The 24,656-nt window shown below is 43.3% G+C and overlaps 1 protein-coding gene across 2 annotated transcripts in view; it reads right to left on the bottom strand.

The window, feature by feature from the left end:
• ccdc88c (coiled-coil domain containing 88C) overlaps positions 1-24,656 on the bottom strand; it is a 256,545-nt gene that overhangs the window by 131,891 nt on the left and 99,998 nt on the right. Inside the window, exons 4-7 of one of the 2 annotated variants that reach the window (XM_072272687.1) lie at positions 15,341-15,410; positions 10,072-10,130; positions 6,449-6,532; positions 5,099-5,239 (exon numbers count right to left, since the gene is read on the bottom strand). In XM_072272687.1, coding sequence (XP_072128788.1) covers positions 5,099-5,239; positions 6,449-6,532; positions 10,072-10,130; positions 15,341-15,410 — 354 coding nt within the window. The remainder of the gene's footprint in view (positions 1-5,098; positions 5,240-6,448; positions 6,533-10,071; positions 10,131-15,340; positions 15,411-24,656) is intronic. The other variant, XM_072272697.1, reaches the window with a different exon arrangement.

Genomic DNA, 24,656 nt, shown 5'->3' with positions numbered 1-24,656 from the left:
GGACCATTCAGAAATCTGATGGCAGAGAGAAAGAAGCTGTTTTTTGTTGAGTGTGTCTTCTCTCTGATGGTAGTAATGACAAGAGGGCATATCCTGGATAAGGATCCTTCATGATCGCTGCCACCTTCTTGAGGCATCACCTATTGAAGATGCTCTTGATACTGGAGACTAGTGCCCAATGATGGAGCTGGCTGAGCTTGCAGTTTCATGCAGCTTCTCCGATCCCATGCATTGGCCCTTCCATACCAGTCAGTGATACAACCAGTTAGAATACTCTCCACCGTACATCTGTATAACTTTGTTATTTGGTGACATACCAAATCTCCTCTAGCTCCTAATGAAATACAGGCACTGGCGTGCCGTCTTTGTAATTGCATCAATATGATTTGATTTGATTTTATTGAGATACCGCGTGGAATAGGCCCTTCTGGTCCTCTGAGCCACGCCGCCCGGCAATTCCCCGATTTAACATTGGGCCCATGACAGGTCGGCAGAGATGTTGACATCCAGGAACTTTCAGCTGCTCACCCCTTCCACTACAGATCCTTTGATGAGGACTGAACTGTGTTCCCTCATCTTCCGCTTCCTGAAGTCCACAATTAATTATTTGGTTTTACGGACGTTGAGTGCAAGGTTGTTGCTTAATGATTTAATTTAAATGAAATAAATAAAATGCAGCGTTTTATAGATTCATAGATAATAGGTGCAGGATAGGCCATTCGGCCCTTCGAGCCTGCACCGCCATTCAGCATGATCATGGCTGATCATCCAACTCAGAACCCTGTACCAGCCTTCCCTCCATACTCCCTGATCCCTTTAGCCACAAGGGCCATATCTAACTCCCTCTTAAATATAGCCAATGAACTGGCCTCAACTGTTTCCTGTGGCAGAGAATTCCACAGATTCACCACTCTCTGTGTGAAGAAGTTTTTCCTAATCTCGGTCCTAAAAGGCTTCCCCTTTATCCTCAAACTGTGACCCCTCGTTCTGGACTTCCCAACATCGGGAACAACCTTCCTGCATCTAGCCTGTCCAATCCCTTTAGGATTTTATACGTTTCAATAAGATCCCCCCTCAATCTTCTAAATTCCAACCAGTATAAGCCTTGTTGATCCAGTCTTTCATCATATGAAAGTCCTGCCATCCCAGGAATCAGTTTTTGCAGTTAATAATCAGTAACTAGAGTGGGACACCATGTTGCAGCCGGTAGAGGTGGTCACCGGAGGCTGGAGACTCATGGTGTTCCGCAGGGATCTGTTCTGGGATCACTGCTCTTTGTGATCTTTATATGACTTAGGTGAGGAACTAGAAGGGTGAATTATTAAGTGTGAAGATGACATGAAAGCTGGTGGTGTAGAAGGGTGTCATAGGTTACAATGGGACAGTGATAGGATGCAGAGTTTAGCTGAGAGGTGACAAATGGGGTTCAATCCAGAGAAGTGTGAAATCGTACACTTCGGAAGGTCGAACCTGAAGGAAGAGTGCAGGGTTAATGACAGGATTTTGAGCAGTGTGGATGAACAGAGGGACTTTGGGGTCCATGTCCATAGATCCCACAAAGCTGCTGTACAAGTTGATAGGGTGGATAAGAAGGTTTATGGTGTGTTGGCCTTCATTAACCGGATGATAGAGTTTAAGAGCCAAGAGGTAAAGTTGCAGCTCTATAAAATTCTGGTTAAGACACTTAGAATAATGTGTTCAGTTCTGATCCCTTCATTGTAGAAAGGATGTGGAAGCTTTAGAGAGAGTACCAGGATGCTGCCTGGATTAGAGAACGTCTTACGATAAATTGAGTGACGAGGGCTTTTCTCATTGGAGCAAACAAGGAAGAGAGGTGATTTGATAGAGCTGAACAACATGATGAGATGCATCTTATACACCTCAAGTGGACAGCCAGAGACTTTTTCCCAGGGAGGAAGTAACTAATACAAGGGGACATAATTTTAAGGTGATTGGAGGACAGTATAGCGGGAATGTGCTACCAGGATGGTGGTACGTGCAGATACATTAGGGACATCTAAGAGACTCTTAGATAAGCACATGGATATAAGAAAAATGGAAGCATATGATCTTAGAGTAGGTTAAAGCTTCATCAAAACCGAAGGGCCTGAACTGCACTGTACTGTTCAATATTCGTAAGCATACTCATTGAAGTGAATGTGGTCAGGAGCAATGTACAGAAAGAAAGATTTGCACATCTATAACACCTTCTCTGACCTCAAAGCATGTCACAGCACTCTCAAGCCAATATAGTGCAGCCACTGATGGTGGCTCAGCAGGAACCACCACATGGCCAGTCACAAACTCCCTGTTCTTTAAAAGATTTGTGAATCATTAACTCATCTCTCCCTTCACAGATGGCTGACTTCTCTCAGGGCTGCGATGGAGCAGAAATAACTTGCTGAGTTATAAAGCACAGTGTTGTTTATAGAAACTGTAAGTGGTTTAGTGGGTGAGTACTGCAGATTGAGAGGCAATGCAAGGAGATTGTTGCAGAACAACTCCCTAACAGGTTCCCCCTTTCAACCCTTCTCTTCTATCACCCAGCCATCACACCCCTCTTGTGACCCCTCTCCTTCCCGTTCTCCCAGGGTCCAAACTCCATTTCTATCAGATCCCTTCTTCTTCGGCCCTTTATCTTTTCCACCTTTCACCTGCCAGCTTCCCACTGAACCTACCCACCTTTCCACTCACCTGGTTTCACCTATCACACACCAGCTTCTACACCTTCCCCTCCCCCACCACTACCTTCTTATTCTGGCTTCTGCCCCATTCCTTGCCAGTCCTGAAGGGTCTTGGCCTGAAACATCGACTGATTATTCCTCCATAGATGCTGCCTGACCTGCTGAGCTCCTCTGGCATTTTGTGTGTGTTACTCTGGATCTCCAGCATCTGCAGAATCTCCTGTGTTTATAATTCGTTCTCTCTTTCTCTCCCTCCCCGCCAACTCCCTCTCCTTTACTTCTGAGTTATTCTTTCCCCTCCATTTAGCTGATAGCTTTTTAATTCCTTACCATGTATTGTTCATCTCCTTCTCCACTGTACTTGGCGCTTGTTTGCCCATTCATCTCATTTACATCGAGCACAGAATCTACTGTGACCTATAACCGGTGATCAGGAAGGAAAAGACACAGATTGTGGTACGTGATGGCCACATGCCATCACCTGCTTTGTAAATGGATCTCCATTCCTGAAGCAATGGAAGGGATTGCAGAAGGTGATTTATGTACAGAGGTGATTAACTTCATTAGAAGAAAGGGTTCTGGATGAAGTCAGGTTGGAAAATAGCTCCAAATGACAAGAAGTGCTGAGATATGACTGTAAATATTCAGGGTGACATGGCTGTCAGAGAATTGGGTTCAATTCCCACCTTTGTCTGCAAGGAGTTTGTACATTCTCCCGTGATGACATGGGTTTCCTCCAGGTGCTCTGGTTTCCTCCAACATTTCAAAGACATATGGGTTAGTAGGTTAATTGGTCATGTGGGTGTAACTGGGTGGGAAGGTCCTGTTACTGTGCATCTTTAACTCGAAGCAGCTTTGTGAACAGTTTTGTGCCCCTTATCTAAGAAAGGATGTGCTGGCATTGGAGAGGGTCCAGAGCAGGTTTACAGGAATAATCCAAGGAATGAAAGGGTTAATGTATGAGCTGTGTTTCATGGCTCTGGACCTGTACTTGCTGGAAGTCTAGAAGAACGAGGGGGGATCTCATTGAAACCTATTAAATATTGAAAGGCCTAGATAAGGTGGATATAGAGAGGTTATTTCCAATAGCGGGAGATTCTAAGGCCAGAGGGCATAGACTTAGAATAGAAGGACATCCTTTTAAACAAAAGAGATGAGGAGGAATTTCTTTAGCTGGACAGTGGTGAATCTGTGGAATTCATTGCTACAAACTTGGAGGCCAAGTCATTGAATATATTTAAAACAGAAAACGATAGGTTCTTTATTTATAAGTGTGTCAAAGGTTACAGAGAGAAGGCAGGAGAATGGGGTTGAGAGGAATAATAAATCAGCTATGTTGGAATGGTAGAACAGACTCAATGGGCTGAATGGCCTAACTCTGCTCCTACATATCATAGTCTTGACCAAAATTCTTAGTGCATCACTGTGGTGCAGCTTGAGACACATGTTTGAACATGAGCTTGGGAATCATCTGTGTGGCGCTTGCACATTCTATGTGGGGTCCCCGGTGCTCTAGCCTCCTCCCACATCCCAGTGGAATTGAGTTATTATTGTGACATGTGCCAAGGTTAAAGGAAAGCTTGCCTTGCATACTGTACAGATCAATTCATTAAAACTGTGCATTGATATAGTACATGGTAAATCAAAAACAGAATGCAGAATAAAATGCTACAGAGCAAGTGCAGCACAGGTAGCCAACAACATGCAAGGCTGTAACGGGGTAGACTGAGAGTCCATTTTATCAAACTAGGGAACCATTCAACAATCTTATCACAGTGGGGTAGAAGCCGTTCTTGAACCTGGTGGCATTTGCTCTCAGACTTCTGTATCTTCTCTCGATGAGAAAGAATGTCCGAGGTGGTGAGGGTCTTTGATTTTGCTAGCTGCTTTATCAAAGTAGCAAGAAGTGTGGTCAGATGTGTGGGTTGGTAGGTTTGCTGGCTGCTGTTAGTGTGGGGATGAGTAATGGAATCATGGGATGGATCAGTGAGAGTGTGGGATTCTAAAGACATACGGGTTAGTGAGTTGTAGGTACGCTATCTTGGCACTGGAAGCATGATGATCCTTCCAGCTGCCCCCTAGTACATCCCTGGACTGTGTTGGTCAAGGACACAAAGGATTTCTCTGCATGTTTCGATGTACATGCGACAAATAAAGCTAATATTTTCAGCTATTCTTTGAGCTAATGTAGGATTGATGTAAATGGGCCGTTGAGAGTCAGCACAGATTCAGTGGGTCGAAGGGTCCATTTTTGTGCTGTGTCTCTTTATGACTTTATCACCTTTAGCAAGGTGGACATTCACTTAGTTTCTGCTTCAGAGCGATTAACTTCCTTCCGTCCTCTCTGCGTTGACCAAATGTGCCGACAATTAAAATATTTTCCAATATTCTGATTGACGTGTGCACGTGCTCACCTCTGAGTACTCATCCCGGTCGTCGAGAAGCCTCTTCAGATGAAAGACCATTGATCGCGACAGGTTCTCCAGATCTTCTGCAGTCACTTCAGTCAGTTCCATCCACTGAAGGTCAAACACGTTCTCCTGGTTATGGGTGATCTGCAAGATCGTAGTTTAAAATAAACCAAGTTACAAAACAGGAATCTGAATCCAAGTTAATCAGAATTATTATCATAGAGTCACAGAACACTACTGAACAGAAAATAAGACCCTTCGGGCCATTTCACCTTTCACCCTTAATCCATGACCTCTAGCTCTAGTCACACACAACTTCAGTGGAAAAAGCCTGCTTGCATTTACTTTATCTATACCCTTCATAATGTTGTATACTTCTATCAAGTCTCCCCCCATCCTCCAAAGAATTTTGGCATGCTGGCTGGCCTTAAGTCAGAGCACTAAGTGTAAAATTTGGGAAGTTATGACGGAGTTGTACAGAACACTGGTGAGGTTGCATGTGGAGTACTGTGTACAGTTTTGGTCACCCTGCTGCAGGCAAAGAGTGTAGAATAGGATTTACAAGGGTGCTGTCGGGATTCAGGCGACTGAGGTACAGGGAGAAGTTGGACAGACAAGGACTTTATTCATTGGCGTCAAGGAGTCTGAGAGGTGTATAAAATCACAGGGATGAATGCACCCAGTCTTTTTCCCGGGTTTAAGAAGTTTTTCATTGCACCTGTCCATACATATACTTGTGCATGTGACAATAAACTTTGATTTGGAAGTCCACAGCCTAAACAAATAAAGGTGCAAGGGGGATCAGAGAGGTTAATGTAAAAGGTTACTGAGTAACACTAAGGGAGGAATTATCCAATATTACCTTAATCACAAGGATTATCAAATACAATGGTTCTGATTTGGGCTTTGTATCACCTCATCTCTGGTCAATTGTAGATTTCATTAATTAATTTATTTAAAGATACAGCACGGAACAGGCCATTGTGGTCCAACAAGCCACACCACCCAGCGACACACTGATTTAACCCTTGCCTAATCACAGGACAATTTAACTGACTTATTAACCCATGCATCTTTGTTCTGTGGGAGGAAACTGGAGCACCCAGGAGAAAGCACGCGTGCTCAGGTGAAGGACATACAAACTTTTTGCAGATAGCATAGGAATTGAATTCTGAACTCCAACTGATAGTATCACGCTAACTGCCACTCTACCGTGGCACTCCCATGAGTAACGTGTTGTCAGGAAATTAATTTGCAATCAGAACCGCACACATTTCATCGACAACTGCATATACTGTATAATTCATCAGAGTACCATCTTACTGACAGCAGAGAGCTCTCATCAAGACTCACCTCTTGTATGTGAGCAACAATGGCCGTCTGAGTTGTAATGTCCAACTGTTTGATCCGTTCAATGAATTCTTCCTTTCGTTCACACTTGATTAGGTGGGGAAAAGAATAATTTGTTAAAATCGTTGTAATTTCTGTTTGAATCCTGCCCACTCTCTCCTCCCCCCTCCCAGTGGGCAGAAAAACCTGAAAGCACATACCACCAGATTCAAGGACAGATCCAACCCCATTGTTACAAGTCTATTGAACTTAACACTTCAATCCTTGTAAAAATTTCTGACTATCCCCACCTCATAATTCTATAAACTTCTTTCAGGACTCTCCTCAGTCTCCGACACTCCAGAGAAAACAACACAAGTTTGTCCAACCTCACCTTGTACTCATGCCCTCTAAAGGCTGATTTATACTTGTGTGTCAAATGTACGCCGTAGGTACGGCATAGCCGCGAACCCTACGCTTTATCTACGCCCAACCCTACGCCATAGTCTAACACGCATCTCTCCCAAAATGTAACTACACGTCGCGGCGACGCAGACCACAACAACTGTGATTGGTCCACTTGGTAGCATCGCATTTCCTCCTACGCTGCAATAGTTTCCCATTGGGCGACTGAAGGGCAGGGAAGGAACTCTGGCCGCAATGTTTTCCATAAAGCTTTACAGACCTCCGAAATTATGGAGGACCCTGTGCTTGACGCCAGTTTGTAGCTAGCTGCTACAGCCTGTTGACTTCCACCTGAAGCTAAAACTCGAATGGTGATTGCCAGTCTCTGAGTATACTGTGCGAACACTGATGCAAAATAAATGGTTGGAGACGATGAACCAAACCGTCAAATCTACCTGCCGACATCCAAAAATATTTGAAATGCATTTCCTCGTCCATGTCTCTCAGTGGCCGGACAAGCACAGAAAATTCCCCCTCCTTCAGTTTCAGTCGTCATTGTTTGAAGTTTGAGTTTCTTCATGTTGAGTTTCAACACGAAGAAACTCAACACAGTGGCATAGAAACCCCACTGCCAACTAGCATTTTGGTGGTGAATTGCAGAGAGACGCAGACACACCAACGCACAAGTATAAATGCTTACAACGGTGTATCCTACTTGCGTAGGCTACAGCGCAATCTAGTACACACAAGTATAAATCAGCCTTAATCCAGACAGCACCCTGCTGAACTCTGTAAACTCAGTCTCTCAGGCTGACTTCTGGACATCTTCCAGGAGGGTGAATCTACATATTTTTGTCTTAGTTGCACTTTCTTGTAAAAAATTATAACTTACGATTAACTTATGTTTTCCTTCTGAATACTGCTGATGTGATACTCTGTGCAAGTGACTCTGCCACAGGCAATTTTTACAGTGCACCTGTGCATACTTGTACTTGTTCATAAAACAATAAACTCATTAAAATCCCTTCTGCACTCTTTGCAAAACCTGCACATACTTTCTATATCGAGGCAATCACACTTGCACAAAACACTCCCAGCTGTTAAGTATTTTAAAGACCAAGGTGAACATAATTTTAGATCATAGGGATATGGGGAACAACCCAGAAGATTAGAGTCATAGTCATAGAGTTCTACAGCACAGAAACAGGCCCTTTGGCCCAACTGGTCCGTGCCAAACTGTTATTCTGCCACACTTGGACCATAAGCCAATTAATGAATTTCATTTGAACCCACAATCCGCTTGAGCGACAATGCAGGCCCAAGGGATCTTGTGGCTACTCCAGCCCTTAGACAAGAGACTACAGATGCTGGATTGTGGAACTGTTTGCTGCTCCTGCTTTTATGCCTTCTGTGAGTATGTTCCCCGGTCTGAGTATCGTCAAATTGGTTTGTTATTACCCCTCTGTCTGTATGGAATGTGGGGAGACATTTGCTGGCTGCCCCCAGCACATCCTCAGTTGTTAACGAAAACAGCATATTTCATTACGTTTCGATGCACGTGTGATAAACGAATCTGAATGCAATGAGGTACAGTGGAGACCGTTCATACAGATCAATTCGTGCACACCGTTCCTACAGATCAATTCGTTACATAGTGCACTGTAAACAATAACAGAGTGCAGGAGTAAGTGTTACAGTTACAGAGAAAATGCGTGCAAGTAGACCAGACCACAGGGTGCAAGGTCACAAGAAGGTAGACTGTGAGGTCAAGACTTTATATTAAAAACTGCGGCTGAGGAACTGTGGACTAGCAAGTTTAAAGGAAAACAATATGCAATCCTTGTGCAGTGGCATGGGCTGGTCTAATATCTTTTCCAAAAATCCACCACAGGAAAGGACAGGCCAAAAGGCCTTTTCCTGTCTTATACAATTGTGGGAATCCATGACTTAGCACAAATCCCTGTCGTCTGGGATTTACTTGCTTAGAATCCTTTTCAGTATCAAGCAAATGACAAGATTTTGTTCTCCTTTGAAGCTGTTTTTTGGTGATTCTGCTAATAACGCATGCTTCCATATTGCAGATTGGTTATACACAATTAGGGAGCAATAAGTACATATTTCTCGCTGCCCCAGTAAAGCAGCCAGCGTAATGAAATACCCCGCCCACTCTGGACATTTTCTCTTCCCCCCCTCCCATCAGGCAGAAGATACGAAAGACTGGAAGTACGTACCAGGGGCACGAGGACAACTCCTACCTCGCTAGTAGGATGTGATGGATGCTTGACCTCAGTCTATCTCATTGTGACCTTGCATCTTATTGCTTACCTACACTGTGCTTTCTCTGTAACTGTGACACTTCATTCTGCATCCTGTTACTGTTTCACCTCGTTCTACCTCAATGCACTGCGTAATTAATTAATCTACATGAACAGTATGCAAGACAAGCTTTCAACTGTACCTCAGTATACAGTACGTGACAATAATAAACCAATTCCAACATTACCACAAGAGCTATGCTACATCCACGATCAGGAAAACCTGTTTAAATCTATTTCAAATTTTGTATCCAAAATTATGAGGGGTATAGATAGGGCAAATACAAGCAGGTTTTTTTCCCACTGAAGTTGGATGAGACTAGAATGAGAGGTCATAGGGGTTAAGGGTGAAAGGTGAAATATTTAAAGGGATCCTGAAGGGGAACTTCTTCACTCAGAGGTTGGTGCGAGAGTGGAACGCGCTGCCTGTGCACGTGGTGGACGTGGGTTCGAGTGCATCATTTAACAGACATTTGGATAAGTACATGGATCGGAGGGGAGTGGAAGGCTGTGGTCCAGGGTACGTTGATGGGACTAAACAGAATAACCGGTTGGCATGGACTAGGTGTGTCAAAGGACCTGTTGCTATGCTCCAGTACCCTATGACTAAATCTGTGCTTTGAAGCCTATAACAGTCTGTTCTGCTGTCACACAACTTCCTGTAACAGGCAGTTTCTTTGGAATGTAACTATTACACTGTGGCAGAACCTTGTGTACTAGCAAAGGAAAAGCTCACAAACTATTCCCCCCTGCACTGACTTTCATCCACACATCACAAATCTGTAAGCCCCAACCCGAGGTTGCAGAAGACTTTCTGAGGAATCAGACTCTCTCAACAGAATCTGTCGGGAGCCCAGAAGCACACCGGAGACAAATCCCATGCTGTCGCATTGCTCCAGGTCTAACGGGCCAAGCAGAGCGACTTACCTGCACAGCACAGCCCAGCATGAGTAACAGCACCTTCTTGATTTCATCCATGCTCTTTCCTGAAGGGGGAAGGAGAGGAAAGTATGTTGGTAAAAGACATTTCGCAAATGGAAGCTGCAAGCTTTCAACTAAGCATGCTTTGTAAAAGCCATCAGATGGATATGCAGTAAATAGTCAATTTGTTCCCGTCATGATTTCTGTGCAAGGAATTCTGATGGAAAGGATTGTTTTGATATCACACAATAGAAAGAAACAGGAAGAGGAGGAGGATTATTAATAACCCTGTATGCCCAAAGACCTTTCCCTGACCTCTGAGGACAAGGAAGTGTTTTGATGGCTCCAGCTATCAGCGATCAGGTTTCAGTTCCCGCTGCTGTCTGTAAGGAGTTTGTACGTTCTCCCTGTGACCGTGTGGGTCTCCTCCAGGTGCTCCAGTTTCCTCCCACACACCAGAAGCACAGCGACACTTGCAGGCTGTCTGCAGCACATCCTCAGGTGGAGTCAGTCGCTGACACATTTCGCTATATGTTTCCATGTATACGTGACAAATAAAACTAACCTTTTAATGCTGGGATTGTGGAAGACAATCTGTGCAGAGAAACATCCCAGCAACAAAAAAAAATGGACCTGATACATTACTTCTAGTGAGGGATAAACACAAGTGAGAGCTCCGGTTTAACAAGTAATTTTAAAGACAGCTATCTTGAAAGAGGACAGTCACTGGGTACTTAGAACAGAACAGTACAGCACAGGAACAGGCCTTTTAGCCCATGACGTTTGTGCCGATATTTTTCTTCCATCATCTGACACCCTTATAAAGATCACGGGCACCGTGAAAGAAGAGCTCTCACCAATGCTTATCCCACAACTAAAATTGCTGTAAGCAAATTACCTGATTTGGTATCGTGTCTTTTTTTTGTTTGTGGGATCTTTTCAGACACTCACCACTTTTTACATAAAAAGTTTACCCACATGTCTACTTTAAACTTTTTGTCTCCTAACTTGAGGCTAGGCCCTCTAATATTTGAAATTTATGCACAGGGAAGAGGACTCCATATGCTCTATCTATAACCTCCATGATTTTATAAACCTAGAATCATCCCACTACATCCTGGGTTTTGTGCTCAATTCTCAGGAGTGGGACTTGAAGCCACAACCTCCACATAGCCACTAGCTTCCCTACCATTGAGGACATCTTCCTCAAGACAGCAACGCGTCCATCATTGAGGACCCTCGCCAACCAGGACATGCCCTCTCTCATTACTACCATCAGGGAGGAGGTACAGGAGCCTGAAGACACACACTCAACATTTTAGAAACAAACTCTATCTCTCCACCATCAGATTTCTGTACACTCCATGAATCCATGAACAGTACATTGCAATTCTCTTTTGACCTTCTTTATTTTGAAATTTAATTGTAAATTTTCATGTATTGCACTGTACTACTGCTGCAGAACAACAAACATCATGGCATATATCAGTGACAACACAGCTGATTCTGATTCTAGTGATGCACTGGTAAGTGTAGGCCCCTGGATAGGGCTGTAATTCTTACAGAGCTACCAAAGTGAGCAATGGAAAATTTCACACTGGTTCACCTACGCCCAACATTGGGCAAAACAAGTCAAAGTAAAATGTTAAGCCAACAGCAACATTCACAGCTAGAGCGAGGTAGCTCACACTATAAACAGTTCACCGTGACAATGCGTCCACCTTGCAACTCAAATCAACAGGGGCCTCTCTTTCCTTTCAGCCTCACTTCCCCTACAATAAACCACACCCCAATGGGCCAGATGATTACTTCTCATTACTGCCATCAAGGTGGTGGTACAGGAGCCTGGGGGTGCACATTCAACATTCTAGACACAACTTATTCCTCTCTGCCGTCAGATTACTGAACAGTCCATGAACACCACCTCGCTACTCCTCTTTGCACCACTTACCTACTTATTGATAACTTATAGTAATTTTTACATTTCACACTGTACTGGTGCCACAAATTTCACAACATACGTCAGTGATAACAATTAGAACGGCACAATAGGTTAGCGGTTAGCATAACCGTTACTGCGCCAGAGACCAAGGTTTAAATCTGCTGCTGTCTGTAAGGAGTTAATATCTGTCTGAGAAAAGTCCTCTGGATCCACCGGCCAGAAGTCATCAGCAACACTGATCTATGGCGGGGAACACACCAACTACCAGAGGATGAAGAATTAGGGAAAAGGTGATGAAGATGGATAGGGCACACGCCAAGTACCAGCATCACCAGACAAGCACCAAGGTGGAATTCCCAGGGAAATCAGCCAAAGAACACCTGGCAACACGACCCTGAAAATGATACCAAGAAGATGGATCACACCTGGGGACAACTTGAAAGACTGGTTCAAGACATAACTCTGGCGAGCTGCTGTCGGTAGCCTTAGCCCCAGTATGGACTTGACTGGCTGTAAGGAGTTTGTACGTTCTCCCCATAACTACATGTGTTTCCTCCAAGTGCTCCGGTTTCCTCCCACATTCCAAAAGCGCTGGTTAGGGTTAATAAGTTGTGGGCATGCTATGTCAGTGCCAGAAGCATGGTGACACCTGTGGGTTGGATTGTGTTGGTCATTGACACAAAAGACGCATTTCACCGTATGTTTCAATGTACATGTGATAAATAAGGCTAATCTTTAACCTTTAACTTGATTCTGATTCTCTTATTTCGGGATTGAGCAAGAGGCCTTGCTTGTATGTTCAGAGATAAACACTTTCAAGCAAACTTCCCCTCAGAGTTCCACGGTAACAAAGAAAGTCTCAGCCTTCTGCCAACACACTAGTGTTGAAGAGCTTCAAGTGGGAGAACTTGTTTACCGGGATCCATTGCTGCAGCACCAATTAGATTAAACAGCTTTAAATCATCGCCGACACATGAAGGTTGCAACAAGATTGAATAAAAGGAAGCAAATTAGCATTACAGTTTAACAAAAATGAAGAGATTTGGCAGTTAACTAGTTTCCTGCAAAGACCAAGCAACATGTACATCCTTCAATTAAGGTCAAGGCAGCCTTTGGCTCGCTTCTGTAATGCTATTTCCTGTGTATCAGGCCTCGCAACCTGCAGTTACTGCCTCACACCCAACAAGCAAGTCTTCTTGTGCCTAGAAAATAGAACATGAAACAGCACAGCACAATACAGGCCCTTTGGCCCACAACATTGCACCAACATTTAACCCCTATTCCAAGATCTACAGGATCAGAAAAGGCTGCAGAGGATTATCAATTCAGAAAGCTCCATCCCGGGCAGCAGCCTCCCCACCATCCAGGGCATTTTTAAATCCTATGCCCCATCCATCATTAAGGGACCCTCACTATCCAGGACATGTTCTTTTCTCATTCCTACCAGGAGCCTGAATGTTTTGGGAACAGCTTCTTCCCCTCTGCCATTAGATTTCTGAACGGTTCATGAACCCATGAACACCACCTCACTATTTTGCAGTCTTTATGCACTACTTTTTTAAAATATTTTTCTTATTGTAACGCATAGTAGTTTTTTTAATGTATTGTACTGTACTGCTGTCGCATAAAAACCAAATTTCAAGACCTATGTCAGTGATAATAAACTGATTCTGATTAATAAATCTAACGTTGAATCTTGCATCAAGGCCAGAAAACCCAGCAGCTGAAGAGCTTAGGAAACCAGACATCCATAATCACCTGTTCCTTCCAAGCAAAACACAGTTCGCCACATATCATGCCCTAAATTATTCAAATACTGTGTAATAAATCATAATTTACCATCTTAAAGAATCAGGAACAGAAGAACTGGGCCAGGCTTTCCTATGCCGTGTTCCACGGATGGAACATTTGCTGATTTTCATGACAGATTACTACAAAAAAACTTGCCTATGATTCTTGTACACCTCTAGCAAGTCACCTCAGTGAAGGTATACAGAATTATGAAGGGTATAGATCAGGTAAATGCAAGCAGGCTTTTTCCACTACAGTTAAGTAAGACTAGCGCTAGAGGTCATGGGTCAAGGGTGAAAGGTGAAATGTTTAACCTGTGGGGAAACTCCTTCGATGAGAGGATGTTAAGAGTGTGGGATGAGCTGCCAGCGGTACCAGTGGATGCAGGTTCGATCGCAACATTTAAGAGAAGATTGGGTAAGTACATGGAAGGGAGGGGTATGGAAGGCTATGGTCCAGGTGTGGGACAGAATAAAAGTTCAGCACAGGCAGCAGTGTATGTCTACATTAAGTGGCAAGTTGCAGTTTCCCACAGCACCACAGACCCAGGATCAATCCTGGCCTCCAGTACTGCTTATGCGGAGTTTGGATGCTGTCCCTGTGACCATGCGGATTTTCACTGGATCATCCGATTCTCGTTTCCACCCCCCCCCCACACACACACACCACAAAGACGTGCAAATTGATAGGTCAGCTAGAAATTGCTTTCGGCATGTAGATGAGTGGCAGAATGGGGGGGGTGATGAGAAGGCAGGGGGAATTTAAAAAATAGGATTAATGTAGGATTTTGTGACTGAGTGATTGATGGCCAGCAGAGAGCTGATGGGCTGAAGGGCCTGTTTCAGTGCTGTGTCTCTTTATGACTGTGTTGTCTCTCTATGTTGTCGGGACTTGAGGATCTGAACTATAGGGAAAGGTTGGATAAGGTAAGACTTTATTCCTCAGAGTGCAGAATGAGGGGAGATTCCATAAAGGTTTAGAAAAGTTATGAGGAATATAGATAGGGTAACTGGAAACAGGCTTTTTCCTCTGAGCAACACACATAAAACTTTGGAGGAACTCAGCAGGTCAGGCAGCAGGTCTGGAAATGACTAAACAGCCGATGTTTTGGGTCGACACTCTCCATCGGGACCGGAAAGAGAGGGGGGGAAGATGCCAGAAAAGGTGGTGGGGGGGGAGGATGAGTCAGGAACTAGAGGTCATGGGTTAAGGGTGAAAGATGAAATATTTAAGGGAACGTGAGGCAGAACTTCTTCACTCAGAGGATGGGGTGAGAGTGTGGAACGAGGTGCCAGAGTAAGTGGTGGATGCCAGTTTCATTTCAACACTTGGAAGTTTGGATCAGTACGTGGATGGTGGGGTACGGAGGGCTGTGGTCCAGGTGCAGGTCAATGGGACTAGACAGAGTAACAATTCAGCATGGACTAGATGGGCCGAAGGCCCTGATTTTTACCACTGACTGCTGAGCTCAAACTGGTGAATCACAAAACTGAATCAGACCTCAGACTGGTCGATTATTGCTTAAGGAATGAAGGAACTCACCTGAGAGTGGATCTTTAGCAATCATGAGTACATTTGGCAGAGTCATTACCACCAACTGTTGCAGACACTCCTGTTAATAAAACACATAGCAAAAATACCCTGATTACACAGAACACAGAACATTACAGCACAGTACAGCCCACAATGTTGTGCTAACCTTTTAACCTGCTCCACGATCGATCTAACCCTTCCCTCCCACATAACCCTCTACCATCCATGTCTATCTAAGATTTTCATAAACATCCCTAATGTATCTGCCTCTACCACCAACCCCTGGCAGCACGTTCCATGTACCCATCACTCTGTGCAGAAAAACTTACCTCTGATATCCCATCATATACTTTCCTCCATTCACCCTATAATTAGACCCTCTATTAGTCATTTCACCCTGGGAAAAAATCTCTGGCTGCCAACTCGATCTACAGTATGCTTATCAGGAATGAACTTCTAGTCAGTATATCAATCTGGCCAATATTGACCACGTCTTAATAACCTCAAACTCTCCGTTGAGACATAATGTGAAGTTATCACACGGTGACACAAGGGGAAGACAAGCAATTTCCACAGCAGAAACAACCTCTTTTCTTTATCACATTCTATAGCGCCTTCACAAAATAATATTTCTTTTGTTCAAGTAATCTAACACTGGGCACGGTTTCTCCAGACATTTCCGTTAACTGCGGACATGATGACAGGGCTTATCTGTATACAACGGCTTACTAAGCATATTCCTGTTGAAAACTTTTTACAAATTGGCCTCTCTGCTGCTCAAAATGAACAGGTCAGAAAGGCAAGGCTCATCACAGATGAAGCTAAACAATGTGCTAATGGAATTGGAAATGGGTTATTATTGTCACCAAGATACAGTGAGAAACTTGTCTTTCTTTCTTTTTAAATCTTTTTATTGAATAAGTATACAAAAGGGTAAGCCATATAGGTACTAATACACTGTTAGAATATAATAAAATTACAGGAGATATTAATACAGAAAAAAAAATGAATCAAACAATGTAATTTAAACATAACATACTAAGGTAACATAATAGTATACTAATTTTTATATATATATATCAATAGAGAAAAGAAACCCCCCCCCCAAAAAAACCCCACCGTGCAAATAAACTAAAAGCAAAGCAAAGCAATGGGCTAACTTGGAACCAAATAGAGTTAAAGAACTTAAAATCACGTCCTCAAACCCGACCTCCATTAAAAACAGTAAAAAAAAAACAAAAAGGGTATATAAATATGGAGCAAAAAAAAGAAGAAAAAAAAAATTACATTAAATGAAAATATTGAATAAAAGATCTCCAGGTCCGTTCAAATTTAAGTGAGGAATCATAAAGATTGCTTCTAATTTTCTCCAAATTCAAGCATAATATCGTCTGAGAAAACCAAAAAAAGGTAGTTGGAGCGTTAAGCTCTTTCCAATGTTGTAAGATACATCTTTTCACCATTAAAGTAAGAAATGCAATCATTCTACGGGCTGAAGGAGAAAGATTACTGGAAATTTTAGGTAGTCCAAAGATAGCAGTAATAGGGTGGGGAGAGATATCTATATTCAATACCTTTGAGATAATATTAAAAATGTCTCTCCAAAAAGTTTCCAGAGTAGGACAAGACCAAAACATATGAGTTAAAGAGGCTATCTGCCCCGGACATCTATCACAAAAAGGATTAATATGAGAATAAAAGCGAGCTAATTTATCTTTGGACATATGTGCTCTATGAACAACTTTAAATTGAATTAGGGAATGTTTAGCACAGATAGAGGAAGTATTGACTAATTGTAAAATCTGCCCCCAGTCATCCACAGAAATGATAGACCCCAATTCCTGTTCCGAGAAACTTGTCTTATGCACTGTTCATACAGATCAATTCATTGAACAGTGCTTTGTTGGATCACAAGATGCAGAATAAAGTGTAACAATGACAAAGAAAATGCAGTGCAGGTAGACAATAAGGTGCAAGACCATAATGAAGTAGATTGTGAGGTCAAGTGTCCATCTTATCATACTAGGGACTCATTCAATAGTCTTATAACAGCAAGATAAACTCTGTCTTTGAGCCTGGTGGTATGGGCTTTCAGGTTTTTGTATCTTCTGCCTGATGGGAGAGGGGAGAAGAGAACTATCCAGGGAGGGTGGGGTCTTTGATTACGCTAGTCACTTTACTGTGGCAGCGAGAAGTGTAGACAGAGTCCGTGAAGGGGAGATAAATTTCTGTGAGGTACGAGGCTGTGTCCACAACCCTCTGCAGTTTCTTGCACTCATGGGCAGACCAGTTGTCACAGCAAGCCGTGATGCATCCAGACAGCATGCTTACAATGGGGCATCGATAAGAATTGCCAATGGTCAATGGGGACATGCTAAATTTCCTAAGCCATTTGAGCAAGTACATGCTTGCTTGGGGCATTCCTTTGGATATCTACCATAGTAAAACTGATTATCTGATCTGCTCAGGAATTTGATGGCTCTTGATATTGAAGAGAGCATGAGAACTGGACCTCTGAGTTTAAAAGGAGGGTGGAAAATAGGCTTCCAGTTAGCTAGATGCTGAACCTTCATGATTACTGTCTCACGGGATAGTGATTTGCTGAAGTTTTACTGTAGCTTTTTCCCAGAACAGCACGTAGGACTCGTAAGGAGAGCTTTTACCACACTGGCCTTCATAAATCAAAGTACTGCATACAGAAGTTATGTTGAAGTTGAATAAGACATTGGTCAGGCCAAATTTGGAGTATTGTGTGTAGCTCTGGTAACCTATCTAGAGGAAAGTTATCAATAACAGAGTAAATTTACAAGGATGTTACCAGGACTTGAAGACCTGAGGTATAGGGAGAGGTTGAATAGGTCAGGACTTTATTTCCTAAAGCATAGGAGAATGAGGAGAGATTGGATCGAGGTATACAAAATATTGAGGGAATAGCAAGCAGGGTAGATTGAGGGTAAATGCAAGCAGGTTCTTTTCCCCACTGAGGTTGGGTAAGAGTAGAACTGGAGGTCATAGGTTAAGAACAAAAGGTAAACTATTTTCCCCTGCAAGTGAAACCTGAGGAGAAACCTCTTCACTCAGAGGATGGTATGAGTGTGGAATGAGCTGCCAGCAGTAGTGGTGGATTGAATTGAACTGAATTTATTTCTTATATCCTTCACATAAATGAGGAGTAAAAATCTTTACGTTACATCTCCGTCTAAGTGTGCAATGAGCAATTTATAGTAATTGGTAATAAATAATATATACAACAGGACAATCAATAGAGCATAGAAATACAATTGTATCAGCGTGAATTAATTAGTCTGATGGCTTGGTGGAAGAAGTCCCAAAGTCTGTTGGTCCTGGCTTTTATGCTGCAGTACCATTTCCCGGATGGTAGCAGCTGGAACAGTTTGTAGTTGGGGTGACTTGGGCCCCAATGATCCTTTGAGCCCTTTTTTACATACCTATCTCTGTAAATGTCCTGAATAGTGGGAAGTTCATATCTACAGATGTGCTGGGCTGTCCATACCACTCTCTGCAGAGGCCTGCAATAGAGGGAAGTACGGTTCCTATACCAGGCAGTGATGCAGCCAGTCAGGATGCTTTCAATCGTGCCCCTATAGAAAGCTCTTAGGATTTGGGGGCCATACCAAACTTCCTTAACCGTCTGAGGTGAAAGATGCACTGTTGTGCCTTTTTCACTACACAGCTAGTGTGTACAGACTATATGAGATCCTCGGTGATGTGTATGCCGAGGAACTTAAAAGCTGTTCACCCTCTCAACCCCAGATCCATTGATGTCAATAGAGGTTAACCTGTCTCCATTCCTCCTGTAGTCCACAACCTATTCCTTTGTTTTTGTGACATTGACGGAGAGGTTGTTTTCTTGACACCACTGTGTCAGGGTGATGACTTCTTTTCCGTAGGCTGCCTTGTTATTACTTGAGATTAGGCTAATCAATGTAGTGTCATCAGCAAATTTAATTAGCAGATTGGAGCTATGGATGGCGACAGTCATGGGTAAACACTGAGTTAAGGAGGGGGCTCAGGACACAGCCCAGAGTTGAGGGGCAGAGGTGAGGGAGCCCCCTCTTACCACCTGCCAGCGATCTAACAAGAAGTCCAAGATCCATCTGCGCAAGGCAGGATGAAGGCTGAATTGCAATGTTTGAGAGAAGTTTGGGTAAGTACATGGATAGGAGGGGCATGGAGGACTATTGTCCAAGTGCAAGTCGATAGGACCAGGCAGAATAATAGTTTGGTATAGATTAGATGGGCTGAATGGCCTGTTTCTATACTGTCGTGCTCTGAGAGTCTATGACTCCTTGATTTAAGAGGACATTGTCCAAATAGGTGCAGCCGATACGTATGGAATGAAGCTCCGCACGGATACACGCTCCTGATATATGGTCACCCAGTACAGAGGAGGAACGGATCACTCAGGTAGGCTTGCTCCTGCCATTCTCCGGTCCAGTTAGTGGACAATCAAGGGCTCTGCCCAAGCCGACTGCCTGCCCCGCTTCCAGATATACATTCATGTCCGGGTGTCTTGGAGAGGGAGCATGTGATCTCTACGGGCAACATGGGCGATTTCCAAGTGCAATGGGCTGGTCCCCCAGGGAATTGAGTGTGTTGTAGGCGATAGTTACTGTATTTTAATTTGAAATTGTAAATAATTTTGTAAATCCCCTGATCATTGTGTATATTTTGTCAGTGAATTAACTTTTTGGTTTTGTAAAAATAAAGGTTCAATCATACTGCAATCCTTGTTCTGTTATTGTTCACACCATAGCAACCAATTGCCTGAATGAAACATTATCACAGGCAACAGGCAGAGAAGCAACAATGATCTTGCAAAATGATGCAAGTCGAAACTCCCTGACCTCTAAAACATCTATCACAGTTAGTGCAAGGAAAATGTATCTTCTTAGAAGCAGACTTTCTAATGTTCCTGAATTTACACAACATGGAAGCTGCTGCATTTCAGATAGAGAGTAAGTACCAGAGTCCTACAATCAGCAGTGAGGGAAATCTCCAGGCTTTGAGCTTCAGGTAGTATTCTAGATGGATCAATATCAGGCAACACACCATCTCCTGCTCTTCCATTGACATTGCTGGGGATTGCCTGCAGAGGGCTGTAGCAGCTCCATCACAGAAACAAGCCTTTGCCCCATCCAGGACATCTCCAAAAGATAATGCATCAGGAAAGCAGCATCCATTGTTGAGGATTCTCACCATCAGGAACATGCCCTCTTCCCGTTACTATCGTCATGGAGGGGATACAGGAGCATGAAGGCACAGAGTCAACATTTTGCAAGCAGCTTCTTCTCTTCTGCCATCAGATGTCTACCACACATAAACACAAAATACTCTGCAGATGCTGGGGTCAAAGCAACACTCACAACACGCTGGAGGAACTCAGCAGGTCGGGCAGCATCCGTGGAAACGATGAGTCGACGTTTCGGGCCGGAACCCTTCGTCAGGACTGTAGAGGGAAGGGGCAGAGGCCCTATAAAGAAGGTGGGGGGAGGGTGGGAAGGAGAAGGCTGGTAGGTTCCAGGTGAAAAACCAGTAAGGGGAAAGATAAAGGGGTGGGGGAAGGGAAGCAGGGAGGGGATGGGCAGGAAAGGTGAAGAAGGAATAGGGGAAAGCACAATGGGTAGTAGAAGGAGGCGGAACCATGAGGGAGGTGGTAGGCAGCTGGGGGAGGGGGCAGAGTGACATAGGGATAGGGGAAGGGAGGAGGAGGGAAATACCGAAAGTTGGAGAATTCAACGTTCATACCCAGGGGCTGGAGACTACCCAGACAGTATATGAGGTGTTGTTCCTCCAACCTGAGTTTAGCCTCATCATGGCAGTGGAGGAGGCCATGTATGGACATATCCGAATGGGATATGTCTACCACACATTTCTTTTTTTTTGCACGATTTATTTATTTCCCTAATTTTTTTATCTATTTACTTATTTCCTATTTACTTGTTACTTAATTATTGTGCTTATAACTTTGTGCTAAACTGCCGCTGCAAAACAACAAATTTCACATCATTTTAGTCAGTCATAAGAAGTTTGATTATGGGTGGTACTAAGATGTGGTGAAGTCTGTTCACAATGTTTCATCAGGGGTAATGGTGGAAGCAGACAGATTGGTGGGGTTTAAAAGGCTTTTAGACAGATACGTGAATATGAAGGGGATGGTGAAAAACAGATGAAGTACAGGAAAAGGACATTATAAATTGGCATCAAGATTGGCACAACATGGTGGGCCAAATGGCCTTTCTTGTTCTATGTTTAAGGTGGTTAAACTTGGGAATTCCCTCACTGGAAAGTCATTGAATGTCAGTGACCAAGTGCATTTAAAACAGATCCTGGCAGATTGGGCATCAAGGAATGTGAAGATGGAACAGGAAAATGAAACCGAGATCGAGCAGGAAAATGAAACTGAGATAGAACATCAGATATGAATTTGGTGTCAGTTTATATTGTCAAATGTACCGAGATACAACGAAAAGGTTGTCTTGCATATAGTTCATACAGATCAGATAATTCACACAAAGCATTAAGGTAGGATGAGGGAAAACAATAACAGAACCAGAATAAAGTGTAACAGTTGCAGAGTAAGCGCAGCGCAGGTAGACAAAAAGGTGCAAGATATGGGCAACACTGCAGATAGTGCAATCGATTTACAACGTCAGCAATCATTGATTCCCACCACTCCTCGTGACCATGCGCGTTTCCTCCAGATGCTCTGGTTTCCCCCCACATTCCAAAAACATACTGGTTAGAATTAGTAAACTCTGGGCGTGCGAGGTTGGCACAGGAAGTGTGGCAACACTTGCCGGCTGTCCCAGCACATTGCGAAAACAATGACACAGGTGATGCACTTCACTGCGCGTTTCGGTGTACACGTGACAAATAAAGCTAATTTTCTCTCTTTAAAACAAGGTACAGGTCGACTTTCACTAATCCGGCACCATTGGGACCTGAGGGGGGCTGGATTAGTGAAAATGCCGAACTACAGAAGGATCACATTAAGCATAACCAGTGCCGGATTATCGAAGGAACTGGATTACAGGTAGTTGCATTAGTGAAGGTCGACTGAAGATTGTGAGGGCATTAGTTCATCTTATCGTACTGGGGAATTTTTCAATAATCTTATAACAGCAGGGTAGAATCTGCCCTTGAGCCCTGTTGTATGCTCTTTCCTATCTTTTGCCTAATGGACGAGGAAGGAAGGAAGGATATCCAGGGAATGGCAAAGCAGTCTTGAGGGGATTTATGGCCTACTTCTGCTCCTATTTCTTATGCACCTACCCTTTGATATCCTTCAACTTCCTCTTTACCAAGGCACCCTGATGCCACACTGGGTCAAATGCTGCCTTGATGTGATGTGCAGTCACGCCCTCTTCACCTCCGGAAAACAGCCCTTTGCTCCATGTAACAGGGTCTGCACGCTGCTCCTGGAGCCGAGTAATATGTGACCCTTTTGTTTGTGTTCAAGTACCATGAATTGTTTGATGGTTTGAAATTTGACCTTTGCAAATCGACTTTCTTAAACCTGTCACGGCAACATCAATGAGAACACGCATGCAGAGTTCAAGTCAGCACAGGCTGGTGGGAGCCTCACCCCACCCTATCCTACAAACAAAGCACCATCAGTTCTACTGTCTAGATTAATCCTCGGATTCACCACTCGGACCATGAAGACAGACTAAAGAGCAACAGCAGTGGTCAGGAACTCTGTCTCAAGGAAAAGGCAACAAATAAATATTTGGCATAACTCTTTCCTTCAACTTCCTTCCTAGTTGTTTACAAGAATCCAGGCCAATATTTTACAGCATTATCAAAGGAGTAGTAGAGATATGTTTCAACCATCAAGCCACTGGCTAAGAACTCATCCATTAAAAGACCCTAAAATATCATATGAAATCCCCATCTGTGTTCTGGCTATATTTATTCAACAATGAACTTCCTACAAAAAAATTACAGTAAACCTCCAATAATATGACACACTGGAGTCTTGGTTAGCATTGGATTAGCAAGTTCTCCGTACTATTGTACGTTAAACCAAATGTTAATACTTAATATATTTATAATTCAATTTTTTAAGATGTATTTAATAGGTGACAGGGAGGAGATACATCTCTGCCAAAGGAAGTGTAAGGTGTTCCTTCCCTCTGCTGGCCTGCCAGTCACCCTAGGGCAAGGTATAGCACCTGCTTAGCACCCCCACCCTGATCAGGGTCACATGGAGCAGCTGGGACATATCACAAGTCCTAGTATGTGACCACTGACACCAGGCAATCTCTGAAGAGTATTGATAATGGCTGCTGGGATCACCCGCCTTGTAAGGACACTGGCCCAGAAGAAGGCAATGGCAAACCACTTCTGCAGAAAGAATTGCCAAGAACAATCATGGTCATGGCACATACAACTCGACACATAATGATGTTGATGACAGTATTTAAGCATAGCATTAGAATAGAAGGATTTCTCTTTAGAACAGAGATGGGGAGGGATTTCTTTAGAGAGTGGTGAATCTGTGGAATTCATTACTACAGATATCTGTGGAGGCCAAGTCATTGGGAATATTTCGACCATAAGAGCAGAATTAGACCATTTGGTCTTCCCTAACATTCCATCATAGCTGATTTATTTTCCCTCTCAACCCCATTCTCCTACCTTCTCCCCCATAACCTTTGACACTCTTACTAATCGAGAACCTATCAACCTCCATTTTAAATATGCCCAATCTTAAAGGAGAGGTTGATAGGTTCTTGATTAGTAAGGGTAGCAAAGGATATGGGGAGAAAGGGATTGAGAAGAAAAATAAATAATGGTGATCAAATGGTGGAGCAGAGTTGATGGGCTGAATGCTTCTCCTATGACACATGATCTTATAATAAATTTCCCCCTGGCAATTGGTAATTGATTTATTATTGTCAGCTGTATCGAGATGCAGTGAAAACCTATTGCTTGGTTGCCATTACATCATAATTACATCTGGCTAGTGAGAAGGAAACCGAATGTAGAATAAATTATTACAGTTACAGAGAAAGAGTATTCCAGGTAAGTAATAAGATGGAAGAGCTACCATGAACCTGCTGAGTTAGGAACCACCCCCCACCCCTCACCATCTCTAACCTCACTTTCCTTTCCAAATTTCTTAACGCTTTCGGTCTATTAGCATCAAGATGCAAGTTAGCACTGGTGACATACTGCAATGCTTTGCAGGCAGCTTACAAAACTTCTAAATATACCTCTTCTGAACTATTCTCACTGCGATCTGCGGTCTGTATTTTCCCTTTAAATAACGTATTTTCTAATCATCTTAATGAACTAG

This window comes from Mobula birostris, chromosome 1 (assembly GCF_030028105.1).
Source record: "Mobula birostris isolate sMobBir1 chromosome 1, sMobBir1.hap1, whole genome shotgun sequence".
NCBI classification, from domain to species: Eukaryota; Metazoa; Chordata; class Chondrichthyes; order Myliobatiformes; family Myliobatidae; genus Mobula; species Mobula birostris.
This window is presented reverse-complemented; position numbering and strand designations above follow the sequence as displayed.